The sequence below is a fragment of the Molossus molossus genome, unplaced genomic scaffold (assembly GCF_014108415.1).
Source record: "Molossus molossus isolate mMolMol1 unplaced genomic scaffold, mMolMol1.p scaffold_m16_p_7, whole genome shotgun sequence".
Lineage (NCBI taxonomy): Eukaryota > Metazoa > Chordata > Mammalia > Chiroptera > Molossidae > Molossus > Molossus molossus.
Window position 1 is genome coordinate 96,843,376 of NW_023425401.1, and position 16,769 is coordinate 96,860,144.

Sequence of the window (16,769 nt, forward strand, 5' to 3'; positions counted from 1 at the left end):
ATCCAGTACTACCCAGTACCAGCTGATGTTTCATGGAGGGGCCCGAGCCTCAGCGAGATCCAGCCCACTGTCCAACATGGTTTGGAAGACGGTCGAACTGAGACTGGCCTTCCGAGTTCCACTGTTCGCCCATGATGCGATTCGCTGATGATCACCTTGTGTCACCTCGCCATCTCGTGTGTGCGTGTTTCGTGTCTTCGAGTTTCACTCCCGCAGGGGAGAACACTTTTCCCCGGCAAGGTGATGCAGACCTTCTGGGGCGGGTTTTGATTAAAGCCATCATTGTGGGTCTCCCCACTAAGAGAATCATGATGGACAGCCAGTATTTCTAGAAGCCGATTCCTGTACGCCCGAACCATATTTTTTGACCACAGACACGTGAATACGCGCGAAGAGGGAACTGGTGAATAAGTCATGTCAAGCACTGTGAACTGGTGACGATGTGAAAACACCCAGCCGGGCGCTTCCCCGCCGGGAAGTCCCGCCTGCGAGCCTCCGGGCTCTTTCCCTCCGAGTCCTCCTGCGTCTGAAATCCCACCGCCAAGATTCATCCACAGGACCGAAAGCCTTAGCGCTGGGATACACTGTGATCATTTTCAGTCCTTGTGAGTCTTTCTCCTGAGAGTGGCCTTTTAAAATTAAAATATGCCTAAGAGGGTTAGCCTGGTAAGCTAATACATTGTAATAGTTCAGTGACTTATCAGATTACATTTCGTCTTACCCCAAAGTCCCAAGACCCAAGAAAGAACGTGAAAGAATAACCTTAGGAGGAAGGGCCAGTCGTATTTCTTTAAAAAAAGAAAGAAAACAGGCGATTGGGGCGATCAAGGAGTTCCTGAAGCAAGCCGTGAACTCTGAGCTCTGCACGGGCCACGTCGACTGTGGGGCCATCCTGCACATCGACCATTAGTGTTGCTGGCGGTCACGTTAGTGGCGTGGGAGTCACTAGGCGGGAAAGTGGCTGGGCCACTGTGGAAAATGCTCCTCACTCAAGAACCTCGATAATTTACAGTGCCTGAAATTCCTGGAAATCTAAAGGGCGATGAAGAGTTGGAAAACAAACCATCTTTCTGAAATGGACGAGTTTCTCAGTAGCTGTTCAGTCAGCCCCTCACCCTGGCCCGCGTGGCCGAGGGCGGCCGCAGAACCCAGGCTGATGATGGACGAGAGGCACGAATTGCTCCTCCCATTGGCCCTTGTGCTACGAGTTTCACGAAACAAGACTCCCTGCTCTAGCCAGAGCTAGCCAGCTGCGTGCACCTAAGGAAATGTGCTGAGCCTCTAGTGTCTCGGCAGATGACTGGGTACGCAGCAAACAAGCTCTCCTTTTCAACTCCAGTATCTCTTCGGTTCCAGGATTCCTGGTTTCTAGTTTTCTGACCCTTGCCGGCTCCATGGGGATGCTTCCTGGCTCAGCTACCCACCAGCATGTGTTGTATATACCCTTCGTCATCACTCAGAGCATCTTACATGTCGGTGGGAGCGCAGCTTCCAGGACACCAGTGCCCCTGCAACGGGACCGAAGGACGATTGCTGCCTCGGCTGAACCGAGACAGAGGGTCGTGTGCCGGTTTGCTTGCCAGAGATTGCCGACACTGAGGATATTTTATTCCACTGAGTGAGAGTTTCATCTCCCGTGTTCGGCATTCCACATCCTTCGTTGCCATCCACGCCTGCAAAGCCCTGGTCTTTGGTTTAGTGAGAGGATGATTATTTAAACAGCCAAAGGAGCAGAGCAGCTGTGAGCATCAGCGTCTGTTTGCAGAGCGTCCTGGCAGGAGCTTTATGCAAGTGGATTTGAACGTGCCCGGCGACCACTAGCAGAACTGGGTTTCCGCCTGAAGGAAACAACCATGAAGGAAATCTAGGAATTTCTGGTTCATTTGGCAACCCTTCTCATCATTGCTTCCGGTTTCCTAAGATGCCCCTTTCTGAGGCCTCGTTCTTTGCAGAATCGGTCCTGGCCTTGAATCTTCCGTTTCGTGTGTTGGCCAGGTGGTAGGGGATGGGATTCCTTGGCCTCCCGTGGCTGTAATTCAGTAAGGATAGCGACGTGTTACAATTTTAGGTGTCCTGCGGTTCGTGGGACTCATTCACACCCATTTCCTAGTTTTTCCTCTCGATCTAACTTCTGGCCTTCACGGCACCCTGGTGTTGTCTTCCCTTCACAAATGAAACATCTGAGCCCTGGCCAGTTTCGCTCAGTGGTTAGAGTGTTGGCCTGTGGACCAGAGTCGTGGGTTTGATTCCGGTCAAGGGCACGTACCTTGGCTGCAGTTTGATCCTCGGCCCTGGTTGGGGTCTTGCAGGAGGCAACCAATCGGTGTGTCTCTCTCACATCGACATCATTGTTTCTCTCTCTCTCCCTCCCTCCCACTTTATCTGACAATCAGTGGAAAAAGTATCCTCGGGTGAGGATTTAAAAACAACAACAAAAACCAAATGAAACATCTGAGCAGAGAGAAGTTAAGTCCCATAACTCGTAAGTGGTAGAGTTAGGATAACTACAAATAATTCTGAGGCGGAGTATGTTTTTGTGTTGCCTATGGCCGCTTCCTTGCCTTTGAAAAAGTGATTCCGTGATTGTTGATTCAATGACTCATGGAAGGACGTAGCTTGGGGTTAGAAGTTGAACAGAAAAGACTTCAAGGAAGAAGTGGTTTCTCTAGAGTGGATACCAACACGTGGAACTCCTGAGACACATTTACTGCCAAACCTCTTCCCGGTAACAGTATCACAATGGACCCTCTTGCTGGCTATGAAAGTATCGTTCCTTAGAACCTTCGCAGTGTCCAAACCTTTCCTGTTTGCTGAGCTGATGGGCAGAGCTTGTCTTCATTGGTATTCTCTGGCTGATGAAGTGTCTTCACATGTTTATTAACCACTGGGATTTGCTCTTCTGGGAACTTCCTGGGAATATCCTGAACATATTTCTTCATTTTAAATTGGGTGTTTTTTCTCTTCTTTTTCCTCTCTCTCTATTAGTTTATGGCCATTCTTTATGTAGTCTGGGTAGTAATCCTTGGTCTACTATTATACTGTGAATATGTTCTTCCAATCTATCATTTGTACTTATGGAATTAAAAAGAAATAAGCAAATGAGATTATTTATCAAAAATAAATACTTAAGATGTTGGTCGAATATGAATCTTTAAAATAAGGAAAAACAGAAGTGGAATTTGAAATGGAGCCTGAGGGCCCTGGCCGGTTTGGCTCAGCGGTTAGAGCGTCGGCCTGCGGTCCAGAGAGACCCGGGTTCAGATCCCGCTAAGGGCACGTACTTCGGTTGCACTTTGTCCCCAGCCCTGGTTGGTCGTGCGGGTGGCAGCCACTCGATGTGTCCCTTCATGTCGATGTTTCTCTCTGTCTCTCCCTTCCTCTCTCTCCCTCCCACTCTATCTGTACAAAAAATGGAAAAATATCCTCGGGTGAGGATAAAAAAAAAAAAAAAATGGAGCCTGAGGAACAGGCAGGGTTTAGAGAGGAGTTAGAAAGCAGCAAGAAGGAAGATGCCCAGCCAAGTAGAAAAGTTACTGGTACATTTCAAACCCAGGGAGGATATCCACCCAGCAGAAGTACAGAATTCTCACTGGGTTATAATGGGGATGAAATTGACGAAATAGGTTTTGCTTAAAGTGAACAGCCTTAAATGTGAGAGTGAGGAGTTTGGAATTTGTCCTATGAGAATTTTTTAATTGCAGCATAATATCTAACCGATAACTTGAAAAAAAAAATTAACCTGACTACAGTATGAAAGCTGGCTTGGGGACAGGATGTTGGAAGTACCCATTGGTGCTCAAGCTTAATTAAGTTGTCAGAGGAATGAACGAAAAGGAAGGGAATCGTTCAAGAGATGTTTTAAAGCAAAAATGCCAGGGTTTGGTGATTGATTGGATGCCCTGAAGATTACAAGTGGATGAGAAAACAGTGATGTCTTAGGCTACTTGGGAGGGAAAGGGGAACTTTGGTGGGGAGGTGATATTAGATCCTGGAAATTTGCCAAAGAGATTGAGGCCAGAGAGAGGTGAGAAGACGCGGTGACTCTGAGACGTAGTGTTAACTGTCTACAAGGATGGAGCACACACAATAAGTTAACATTTTAGCAGTGAATAGAAACCTAGTCAACAGAGGAGAAGGTCAAGGCCGAGTTTTGGCTTCATTTATTTTGAAGAGAGAACAGAAAGGGCTCTTCCTCTCTGTACCAGGGTATTGGCTTTTCTTTACCCGCATTTGTAGCAGATGACGTTTCCCGGCTGTTACCTGGGTTTTGATGATGGTGAAGCTCACTGCATGTTGCATCTCCAGGGCGACTCCATTCAGAAGTCTGTCTGTGGGAAGCACTGGTGTTTCCCATGGAGACCTGTAAGGAACCAAGGAAACATACCTAGGGGTCAGCCATGAGCCTCTGAAATTTCTGAGTCACATGCGAATGCAAATATAACTGAGCACACTCAGAAAATACAGCTTTACAAAGTTCACTTGAAGTCGTGCTAGTATTCACTTCTGTATGAAAAATATGTTTCAAGACGCACTGTTCTTCCTACACTGGCGTGTAACACTGCTCTGTGTCTGCTGCTATCAGATTGCACACCGATTCTTTTTTCTCTGAAATGTTTTTAACAACGTTTTCCTTAAACGTGGCCATGGTACACAGGCAATAAGATTGAAGAAATCAGCGGGTTAGAGCTGTGCAGCAATCTGACTCATCTCAGTCTGGCCCAAAACAAGATCACGGAGATTCATGGTTTAGGCTCGCTCCCCATCAAAATACTCTGCCTGGTGAGTCCCACGGGGCCATTCTTTAGAAGTACTAGTGAACATTTCAGTAAATGTATGCATTATAATTGTTTAGGAATTTCCGCTTTATAAAGAGAGAATTGTTTAATGGTATGTTACTGTCTTCAGTTTTGTTTGGTCTTTGCCGTGTGTGTGTGTGTGTGTGTGTGTGTGTGTGCAATATTTCATGCTAAAGGAAATAATTTTCTAATTTGGTATCCAAATTCATTCTTTCAAAAGATTGACTTTTTTTTTATTCCTCACCTGAGGATATTTTTCCATGTATCATCAGATAGAGTGGGAGGGAGGGAGAGAGGGAGAGAGACAGAGAGAGAGAGGGAGAGAAACATTGATGTGATAGAGACACTTCCACTGGCTGCCTCCCGCACGACCTGACCAGGGCCGAGGACGAACCACAACCAAGGTATGTGCCCTTGACCGGAATTGTACCCACGACTCATTAATTCATGGGCCAACGCTCCAACTACTGAGCCAAACTGGCCAGGGCAAAAGATTGACATTTTACATTGAGAAAGAGAGGTGTACTTTTTTTTTTTTTTTTTTTTTTTTTTTATCCTCACCCGAGGACATTTTTCCATTTTTTGTTCAGGTAGAGTGGGAGGGAGAGAGAGGAACAGAGAGAGAGAGAGAAACATCGACGTGAAAGGGACACATCGAGTGGCTGCCACCCGCACAACCAACCAGGGCCGGGGACAAACTGCAACCGAGGTACATGCCCTTAGCGGGAACCGAACCCGGGTCTCTCAGGACCGCAGGCCGACGCTCTAACCGCTGAGCCAAACCGGCCAGGGCTGAGAGAGAGGTGTACTTTTAACAGCTATTTAAAAGTACATTTTAGCCCTGGCAGGTTTGGCTCACGGCCGGTGGACCAGAAAGTCCTGAGTTTGGTTCCCGCTAAGGGCACGTACCTCGGTTGCAGTTTGTCCCTGGCCCCGGTTGGGGCCGTGTGGGTGGTGGCCAGTCGATGTGTCTCTCTCACATCGATGTATCTCTCTCTCTCTCTTCTTCCCTTTCTCCCTCCCACTGTACCTGAGTAAATGCAAAAAAAATGTCCTCGGGTGAGGATAGAAAAACAAATTTAAAAAATAAATGAAAATAAAAAATACATTTTATAATGTCTTGATGAAATAACATTTAAACATAGTTAAGCATTATATTTATTGCTGTTAACACTCTTGCTTTCAAATGAACCACAAGGTGTTCTCTGGGCTCTGAATTTTTGCAGTCTTCTTATGTTAATATATGCTAGTCTCCCCTCTAACAACCAGAATTAGTACTGAGAATAAATGAGCAGTTCCAAGTCAGAGAGTTTCAACTTGTTTATTTTTTTTCCATAGCCAGCACTCTTCTTTAGCTATATGACATGCTGTGTGACTATGACTCAAGGAAAATATAATTTACAAAAAAGCCAGCAGGATCATAATAGTCCCCAATACACAGTGTTTTTGAAACAATAGCGTAGTTCACTAATGTTGGGGCTGATAATACATTATCTGGGATTTTTTTCTGATTTCTGGATTATCCGGGATTTTTTCTTCTTTCTTTCCTCCTTCCTCCTACTTCTGACCCTTAGATGGCTTTGCTGTTATTTTATCTGTCACAAGGTGGGCAGGGGGGAGGGGTTAAGCCGGGAGGCTGGTAGCTTATTAAATTCCTATGTGAACTATCCCACAGGAGAGTTGACCTGTGTTTGAAATGACATTTGGGGTTGTCTGCAGAATTTTGATGTATACAATATACTATCCCTGCCTTTCTAACCACAGAGAGCTGGATGGCTGTGTGTTAATGCACCACCCAGCTTGGGGACGGAAGTGCGTTTTTCAGACCCTTCACTCCTTACAGTGAGTTAGGTGAGGGTCCAGGACTGGTTCCCAGTGCCAGGGGTGGAGAGGAGGCATGGTGAGGGTTAATCACTTCCCCGCAGTTTCTTGGTTTCTGCCCACTAAGGCAGATTAGCAAAGCATGAATGAAAATGAATTTGATACATTGGGTTGCAAATTTGAGAATTGTAAACAAGTCACATTTTGAAGTTATGGTAATTTGAAGGATTAGCAACAGTATTGCTATTCCGTCTGTAGTTTATCCCTTTCTTTACATATCGTTTCTGCGTTGGCATTCCTGGTAACTCCCAGCCGAGCATGGTATGTGGAGGAGATCTGGGCTGGAGGGAGCGAGACTTGGACTGATTAACACTAACCACACAGCACTGTCCTCCTAAGAGTTTGTTTCAATAACTAAGTAATCTGTGTTGACAGTTTCATGTCCAAAGCAGCTTTTAGAAAAAGCACGAGAGACTTATTTTTTTCTACAAATCAATGAGGGATTCTTCCCAATCTCTGCCCCCACCACCCAACATGAACTAGAAAATACAGGTTATGCCAGCATTCATTTTCCTTACAGTTTTTGAAACTAGGAAGATTTTCTTTTCCATGTTAATAAAATACATAAAGTAAAAGGATACATAATTTATTTCAACAGTTTTTAATGCTTTCATTTTTTTAATTTGTGGAATCAGAAAACCAGTTGCTTTACTACTGAAAATACTTTATTTCACAACTTAGAGAAAAAAGAACAATTCACTATACACACCAGTAATTGTCTAGCATCAACTTAGTGATAAATGTCAGGGGGAAAGGTGGTCCCCTGGTGGGCTGTCCTGACAAGTAAGGACAGTGCATTTCAAATTTCAAACTTTACTTGGTCTTGGTAAGAACCATTTGTTATTCAAACTGAGAGGTGAATGTTTCTCATTTTACATATTTAAGGAAAAGGCTTCTCTCTCAGGCCCTCCCCCCCTCCCCCAGTCATGACCAAACAAGCAAGTCCCTGTGGACACCAGGGTCCGGTTTGAGGAGCGATGCATCAGTGTCTCTGCATTGGTTAAAGGGTTTGACGAGATGACTTTCAACCCAGGAACTGGGAGATTCTTTCTGAGTATTTCTCGCTTCTGCTCTCCTTTGTGACCATAGGCTATCTATGCAGTGAAACTGTTCTGTGCCTGGGTCCCCCCAGGCGCCTTCCACTCTGAGCCAGCAGGGACACTGGAAAGAGTTGCACAGACCGCCCTGGCTGGTTTGGCTCAGCGGTTAGAGCGTCGGCCCCGCAGGCCAATGAGTTGCGGGTTTGATTCTGCTCAAGGGCATGCACCTCATTGTGTGGGAGGCAGCCAGTCAGTGTCTCTCTCACATCAACATTTCTCTCCCCCCGTCCCCACTCTATCTGAAGATAAATGGAAAGATTTTTTTTAAAAAAAAGAGCCTTGGCCTATTTGGCTCAGCAGTTAGAGTGTCGGCCCACAGACCAATGAGTCACGGGTTCGATTTCAGCCAAGGACATGTGCCTCTGTTGCTGCCTCCTGTTGATGTGTCCCTCTCATGTTGATGTTTTTCTCTCTCTCTCCCTCTTTTTTTTTATCCTCACGAGGACATTTTTTGTTCAGATAGAGTGGGAGGGAGAGAGAGGAAGAGAGAGAGAGAGAGAGAGAGAGAGAGAGAGAGAGAAACATTGACGTGAAAGGGACACATCGAGTGGCTGCCTCCCACATGACCCAGCCAGGGCTGGGGACAAACTGCAACTGAGGTACATTCCCTTAGCGGGAACCGAACCCAGGTCTCTCTGGACCACGGGCTGACGCTCTAACCACTGAGCCAAACCAGCCAGGGCCTTTTTCTCCCTCCCACTCTATCTGAAGATAAATAGAAAAATATTCTGTGGTGAAAAATAAAAAAAATAAATAAAAAGAGTTATGCAGGCTACCTTAACCATCCGCAGAGTTCTTTGCAAAGAAGTACAGTGTATATAACTTGATATGTGGCCATTTTTTAAAGCAGGATATTGAGGTCTTATTTCAGAAAGTTTAATTAATATCGACATTACGTTAAGTTTAGTGTCATGTATTTCTTTTCTATTACACATTCTAGAACTTATTTGAACTCTGAACAGTAGGAAATTTGACTTAGCTTAGGCAAATGGGTTTATGAGTATTTTTCCCTCTTCTTATAGACTTTTCAAACATGTATAAAAATAAAGGAAATGGTTTAATGAGCTCTCGTGTACTGTCACCCAGCTTAATAGGTCATCAACACTGCATTAATATATTTTAAAGAGCCATAAATTATACTAACGGACACATATCTTGTTCATTAATGAAGTGAAATCTTAAGAAAAATAGGATGAAAATGAATTTTTGCTATTAAATGTACCAGTAAAAATATTATAGAAGAAGAGGTACAATAATTTATTTTTCTATCCTCACCTGAGGATATGTTAATTGATTGCTTGAGAGAGAGAGACATCAATGTGAGAGTGAAATATTAATCACTTGCCTCCCTCCCGTACATGCTCCAACAGGGGATTGAACCCACAACCTAGGTCTGTGCCCTGACTAGGAATTGAATCCCCAACCTGTTGGTGTATGAGATGATGTTCAAACCAACTGAGCCACCTAGCCAGGGCTATAATTTAATTTTTAGTTTATAAGTGCTTACTAAAAGTTTTAAAAGTTTAAAGATGGGCATGACAACATTAATTGAAACCTCGAAATTGTCTTTATTACGATCCTCAAACTAAAAGTTTTATTTTTATTGTGGCATATTTTTATACCTCAAGGTTAAGGAACCAACCCAAGGAGTCATGGAATGTACAAGAAAATGCAAATTATTATCACCACAATTCATTGTTTTGGGTACATAGGGGTTGGGAAAAAGGAGTGTTTGAGTCTTGAATCTTTCTTTGTTTTATGCTCATTATCTGAGAGGATGCTTGTGTGGATTATTGAAGAATTCAGTTCGGTTTTCTACTGCTGTATAATAAGCCACCCCAAGTGTGGTGGCGTGGAGAAACGTTAATAGCTAACCATATTGTTAGCTAGCAACTCTGCAGTTTGAGCTGGGTTCAGCAGAGTGGTTCCTCTGCACCTGCCTCATTCACCTGGCAGATTGGCTGGGGTCTAGGCCCTGCTGGGATGCTGGAATGGATGGATTTTTCCTCTGTGTTTAGTCTCAGTACCTCTCTCCATGTGACCTCTCCTCCATGGGACCCCTCCACAAATTCACTCCAATAGAGTAGGCAGTGTTCTAACAGTGCAGCTCGGGGCTTCCAGACACAACAGGGGAAGCTGCTAGGCCTTCTTACTCCTTAGACTTGGAACTGGCGCGCTCCTACCCTATTCCATTGGTTAAGACCAGTCACAGGTCCAGCCCAGATTCAGGAGGCGGGAACCTCACAAGAGCCCGAGAACTGAAGGCTCGTATGGGACTGTGACGGCTCTCGTGAAATGGAGTGATTATATTTAGAATGTTGCTGAAAGCAAGTTGTATGTGGATATGACAATATTCAAGTGTCTTATTGTGATGCCGTGGAAAGAACTGCATTACATTTTATTTCTAAAGATAAACATGGGGTTATGCTGTCACTGGGCTTTCGGTTATGCACTGTAGAAAGCTTGCATTACCTAGCTTTTGTCTGTCCTACTCACTTCACTATTCATCTTGCTTTAACTTGATGCAGGTATTGTATTCTCGGTTTTCCGGCTGAGAAGCTGAGATCCCTTTCTGGGCTGTGTGTGTATGTGTTTAGGGAGGCAGACAAGAGTGGCTTACTGCTTTTTAGAGATTTGGGGCAGTATTCAGAATGAAAACTTGTCATTACGCCTTTTCCTGTGGAGGCCCTTAAGACACTGGGTGCGTTTATCCATTTTAGAGCTACAACCAGATCAAGAAGATCACGGGTTTGGACGAACTGAGAGCCCTGCAGATCGTGGACCTGTCCCACAACCAGATCAGCAGCCTGCAAGGCTTAGAGAACCACGACTTCCTGGAGGTGATCAACCTGGAGGACAACAAGGTGAGCCCCTGCTCCGCACGCGTCCGGTTCAGTGTCGGGACCCATTACTGGCTGCTCACGGGCTGTCACATTAAATGCCAGCTTAGAAATGTCATTCTAGGAAACCTCCTGGAGCAGTAGTTGAAGGACTTAAAAAAACAAAAAACACTTACAATTCTTTTTTCTTTAATTGTTGAAAGTATTACAGATGTCCCCCTTCTTGTCCCCATTGACCCCCTCCCCCGCCCTCCTGCTCTCCCCAACCTAAAGTCTGTGTCCATGGGTTGTGCACGCGATTCTTTATTTTTGAAACGTCGCTGATTCCTCATCACGCGGTTTAAAGGTTTCCACGGCAACCCCGAGCCCGCGGCTGTCTGGAGTGCGTGTCCGTGGGAAAGTCTGTGTAGAGGGCAGCATTAGGAGTGCCTGAGATGCCCAAGCAGGGCAGTGCGGACGGGAGAATGGCCACAGGCTGGCGCGGCCCACGGCTGCCACGGAGAGCAGGGAGGCGCGGGGTGAGCTCTCGAGCCCTCTGGCAACAGCAGTGTGTCCCCAGCTGCGCGAGTCGGGGGTTGGACTTACTCACATTTCTGTTTCTGGCTTAATGAACATTATGTCACACATTACACAAATTGGCTTTCACTCTTACTTGTATTTTATTTATGTATTTTTAATTATTATTATTATTTTTTTTCTTTACTGATTTTTAGAGACAGAGGGAGAGAGAGATAGAAACATCGATGAGAGAGAACATGGATTGACCGCCTCCTGCATGCCCCCCACTGGGGATCGGGCCCACAACCTGGGCATGTGCCCTGACCGGGAATCAAACTGGCCACCTCTTGGTGCATGGATCTATGCTCAACCACTGAGCCACACTGGCTGGGCAGGAGTTCGTGTTCTTAACCCTGCAGGGTAATACAGTAAATGAAATGCTAATGGCCCTCTCTTAAGAAAAGCATATAGTATAAATGTCCTAGAAGAGTGTTTTCTGATAAAAATATAATGCGAGACATAACTGTGTGGGCAATTTTTAATTTTCTAGTAGCCACAGTAAAGAGGTAAAAAGGAACAGGTGAAATCAGTTTCAAATCAGTTTTGCTCAGTACATCCAAAATATCATTGTTGCAACATGTAATCTACATAAAAATTACAGATGAGCTCTTTTATATTCTGTTGCTTTACACTAAGATTTCTACATCTAGTGTGTGTTTTACACCAAGTATGCTTGATTCCTGCTGGCCACTTTCCTAGTGCTAAGCTGCCACTCCTGGCTAGTACCTACCGTACTGGATAGCGCTGGTCTAGAAAGACCTCACGAACAGTATACTGTTTCCTTCCATTTCAAGAGATCATTCAAAGTACATTTGAAAAGTTTAAAGAAAAGAGTGAGTGAAGAAAGGAGTTTGTAATTTTCAAATATTAAAGAGACTCCATTAAAAAACCATGTGGCTGCATTTCCCAGAGGCAATGATTGGGTTCGTAACAATAACATAACTCCCTGGCTCCCCGTGGGCAGGTTGGGGAGCAACCAACAGTACTTCGAAATATTCTTTGAGCCATCCAAAGAGTCCCTCAGAGATTTCTCCAGGACTACTGAGGATGCTGTGTGTCAGGGATGGAAAATGTATCATTTAAAAGAAACAACACAGAGATTACTTCTCATGTGGTTAATTTGATGTGAGGAATGTTTTCTGAGTAGCACTTTCATCAGTATTCTTCATGTGGTCTATCTGCCTGTCTGTCTGTCTACCTACCTATCTAGAGAAAAGCTTTCACAGGCCCCATCAGGTCTGGATGGTAAGGCTTGGCGAGCATGGCCTAGAAGGAAATGGCAAAAAAAGAATCATCTAAAGTACTCTCCCTGTGAAGTCAACGTTGACGGGCTTCCGGAGGGCGGGGAGTAGCGAAGAGGCAGAGGAGGCTCGAGAAGAGGGGCATGAGAATCTGGGGATCAGCTCTGCTGGTATGACGGTCTTAGCAGCAGGTGGCTGAAGTTCCTTTCAGGATATAACCTTTGGGGCAATATTCACCTTAGGTCATTTGGGGCGCTGTGTCCCCACCCCATCTGTAATCGTCTGTGATACACACAGCCTTGGGTCTTGGCATTTGAAGAGAGAAGACATGGGGGAGATGGATCCCCAGGAGAGGGGGGCACATGCAGGCAGCCAGGACCTGGTGCACGTGGCTGATTCAGCAGCCATGGGAACCCGAAGCCAGGCTACTCGACATTGCTCCCCCGGCCCTACAGCCTCGTCCTGCCTTTGAAAAGACTGAGGGAAGCTGGACTCCTCTCACTGGACTCTGGAAAGACCAGCGATCCCAGCTGACATCTTAGTGGTAATATAATTGTGTGGTCCACAGTCATTCTGTTCATGTTCTTTATAACATTTGAATATTTTTCCATGTCGGTCACCGTAGATGTCACCATCTTCTCATTTGGGTGCATGGTGTTCCTATTATGTAACTGCACTATGACTCATTGAATCACATATCGATGGAGCTTTTAGGGATTTAGAAAATTTTTTAATTAATTTGTTTTTGTTACAGGTGTTTCTCCTTTTCCCCCCATTGACACCCTCCTCCCGGTCTCCCCCATCCTGTTCCCAGCACTGTTGTCCATGTCCATTGGTTACACATACATGCATATAAGTTCTGTGGTTTATCTCTTCCCTCTCACCCATCCCCTTCTTCTGAAGTTTGTCAATCTGTACCCTACTTCTATATCTCTGGGTCTATTTTGTTCATCAGTTTGTTTTGTTCATTACATTCCACATATAAGTGAGACCATATGGTATATTGATCTGATTGGCTTGTTTCGCTTAGCATAATACTCTCCGGGTCCCTCCATGTCATCTCTAAGGATAAGAGATCTCTCTTTCTTGCAGCTGCATAGTATTCCATTGTGTATATGTACCACTGCTTTTTTATCCACTCATTCATTGATGGACTGAATTCCAAATGAATGGGCTGTTTCCAAATCTTAGGGATTGTAAATAGTGCTGCTATGAACATAGGGGTACATATATTCTTTCTGATTGGTGTTTCAGGCTTCTTAGGATATATTCCCAGAAGTGGGATCTCTGGGTCAAATGGCAGTTCAATTTCCAATTTTTTGAGTTAACACCATATTGTTTTCCATAGTGGCTGCACCAGTCTGCATTCCCACCAGCAGTGTACTAGAGTCCCCTTTTCTCCAAACCCTCACCAGCACTTGTTTGATGATTTGTTGATGGCGGCCATTCTGACAAGTGTGAGGTGATACCTCATTGTTGTTTTAATTTGCATCTCTCTGATGATTAGTGATGTTGAGGCTCTTGCCACTGTTGTCAAATATTAATTGAGCATAATGTCTTGGGTCAATTTCTGGGTTCTCTGTTCAGTTCCATTGATCTATTTGCCTGTTCTTGTGCCAGTACCAGGCTGTTTTGATTACAATGGCTGTGTAGTATAACCTGATATCTGGTATTGTGATCCCTCCTACTTTGTTCTTCTTTTTCAAGATTGCTGTGGCTATTCAGGGTGTTTTTTGTTCCATATAAACTTTTGGAGTATTTGTTCTAGTTCTGTGAGATATGTCATTAGTGTTTTGCTGGGGATTGCATTGAATCTATAGATTGCTTTGGGTAGTATGGACATTTTAATGATGTTAATTCTTCTAATCCATGAACATTATATATGCTTCCATTTTTTTATATCTTCCTCTATTATTTCAGTGACCTGTAGTTTTCTGCGAAGAGGTCCTTTACTTCTTTGGTTAAGTTTATTTGTAGGTATGTTAATTTTTTTGCAGCGATGGTAACTGGGATTTTTTTTTAGTTTCTCTTTCTATGAGTTCATTGTTGGTGTATGAGAATGCTGTCGATTTCCTGATGTTAGTTTTGTATCCTTCTACTTTGCCAAATTCATTAATTAAATCTAGTAGATTTTTTTTTTAATCCTCACCCGAGGACATTTTTTGTTCAGATAGAGTGGGAGGGAGAAGAGAGAGGAAGAGAGAGAGAGAGAGAGAGAGAGAGAGGGAGAGAAAGGGAGAAACATCGATGTGAAAGGGACACATCGAGTGGCTGCCACCTGCACAACTAACCAGGGCCGGGGACAAACTGCAATCGAGGTACACGCCCTTAGCGGGAACCAAGCCCTGGTCTCTCTGGACCACAGGCCGATGCTCTAACCCTTGAGCCAAAACCGGCCAGGGCTAAATCTAGTAGATTTTTGATGGAGTCTTTAGGGTTTCTATGTACAATATCATATCATCTGCAAATAATGACAGTTTCACTTCCTTCTTTCGATTTGGATCCCTTTTATTTTTTTCTTCATGTCTGATTGCTGTGGCTAAGATTTCTAGTACTATGTTAAATAAGAGTGGTAAAAGTGGGCATCCCTGTCTTGTTCCTGTTCTTACGGGAAATGCTTTTAGTTTTTGTCCATTGAGTATGGAGTTGGCTGTAGGTTTTTCATATATGGTCTTTATTATGTCAAGATATGATCCCTCTATTCCCACATTACTGAGCGTTTTTATCAGAAATGGGTGCTGGATTTTCTCGAATGCTTTTACAGCATCTATTGATAAGATCATATGATTTTTATCTTTCAGCATTTAGAATTTTTTTTTTTTTTAACCTCACCTGAGGACATTTTTCTATTTTTTGTTCAGGTAGAGTGGGAGGGGGAGAGAGGAAGAGAGAGAGAAACATCGATGTGAAGGGACACATCGAGTGGCTGCCACCCGCACGACCAACCAGGGCTGGGGACAAACTGCAACCGAGATACATGCCCTTAGCGGGAACCGAACCCGGGTCTCTCGGGACCGCAGGCCGACGCTCTAACCGCTGAGCCAAACCGGCCAGGGCAGAATTTAGAATATTTTTAACATTTACTAAAAACATTAGAGTGTTCTTGTATCTAATTTTTGCCTGTCTGATGATCTCTTCAGTATAAAGCTCCTGCCATGGAATAACTGTTTCATAGCTTGTACATTTTTATTTTTTTTTAAGGTGTTTTTTTTTAAATGTTTTTATTGATTTGAGAGAGAGAGAAATCAATGTGAGAAACATTGATTGGCTGCCTCCTGCATGCCCCCTACTGGGAATTGAGCCAGAAACCCGGGCGTGTGCCCTGACGGGGTATCAAACCATCAACCTCTTGGTGCATGGGACGATGTTCAATCCACTGAGCCACCCCGGCCAGGCTAGCGTGTGCATTTTTAACACCGATTGCTCTTTAGGAAGAATGTGCAGTTTGCACTCTTCACCAGCAACGTCTGTGTGCACGTGGCCAGGACTTGGTGAGATATGGTGACTGTGGGAAAACAGCTCCTAACATTTGTGGTAGGTCAAGCCCAAGAGTTGTATTCTACAGGGAAATAAATCCCTTGTTTGAAAGTGACGACTGAGCCAATGAGAACCAAGTTTACTTTTCTACCATCCTGAAAGTTACAGTATAAAAAACGGATCCTTTTACCTTGTCGATGACCCAGATGGCAGTCTAAGGCGCAGGCTGGTCATCTTACAGAAAAAGCTATGTATAAAAGCATAATATTGCTATAACCAGATCAGTGCGGGCTGGTTGTGTATTGTATCTCGGGATTTGCCTTTCTTATTGTGTCTTTGAAAATGGCACCCTTTGAACATGGTGCATATGTTCGTGGCCCAATTTAGCTCTGGGACTAGTTTACATTCTCACTGTGTTTGTGGTAGGATAACTCATGAATTCTCAGGGCTCTGCTGTTGGAGGGCTTTTACAACACATGCAGAAATGAGTTGGATGGGGAGACATATAAATATAAATATAAATTATAAATAAATTATAAATATAAATATAAATAAAAGTGAGTATTAATTTTTTGTAAAAGTTCAGTATCTATATTTGAAATAAAATTATAATTATGCTAACTACAGCGATTTTAAGTAAAAGTGTTTAGTTTAGTGGAAAATTCCACTAAATTGGCATGCTGCAACCCAAGCTCTATCCTTGGTCAGATTGAGAGCCCCCTTTCCCCCTTACTTTTTTATTTTTTCATCCTCACCTGAGGACCTTTTCCCATTTTTTGTTCAGATAGAATGGGAGGGAGAGAGAGGAAGAAGAGAGAGAGAGAGAGAGAGAGAGAGAGAGAGAGAAACATCGATGTGAAAGGGACACATTGAGTG

At 44.1% G+C, this 16,769-nt stretch overlaps 1 protein-coding gene across 1 annotated transcript in view; it reads left to right on the plus strand.

The window, feature by feature from the left end:
* LRGUK (leucine rich repeats and guanylate kinase domain containing) overlaps window positions 1–16,769 on the plus strand; it is a 111,749-nt gene that overhangs the window by 22,316 nt on the left and 72,664 nt on the right. Inside the window, exons 6-7 of the mRNA XM_036246338.1 lie at window positions 4,655–4,779; window positions 10,498–10,641. Of these exons, the coding sequence (XP_036102231.1) occupies window positions 4,655–4,779; window positions 10,498–10,641 (269 nt within the window). The remainder of the gene's footprint in view (window positions 1–4,654; window positions 4,780–10,497; window positions 10,642–16,769) is intronic.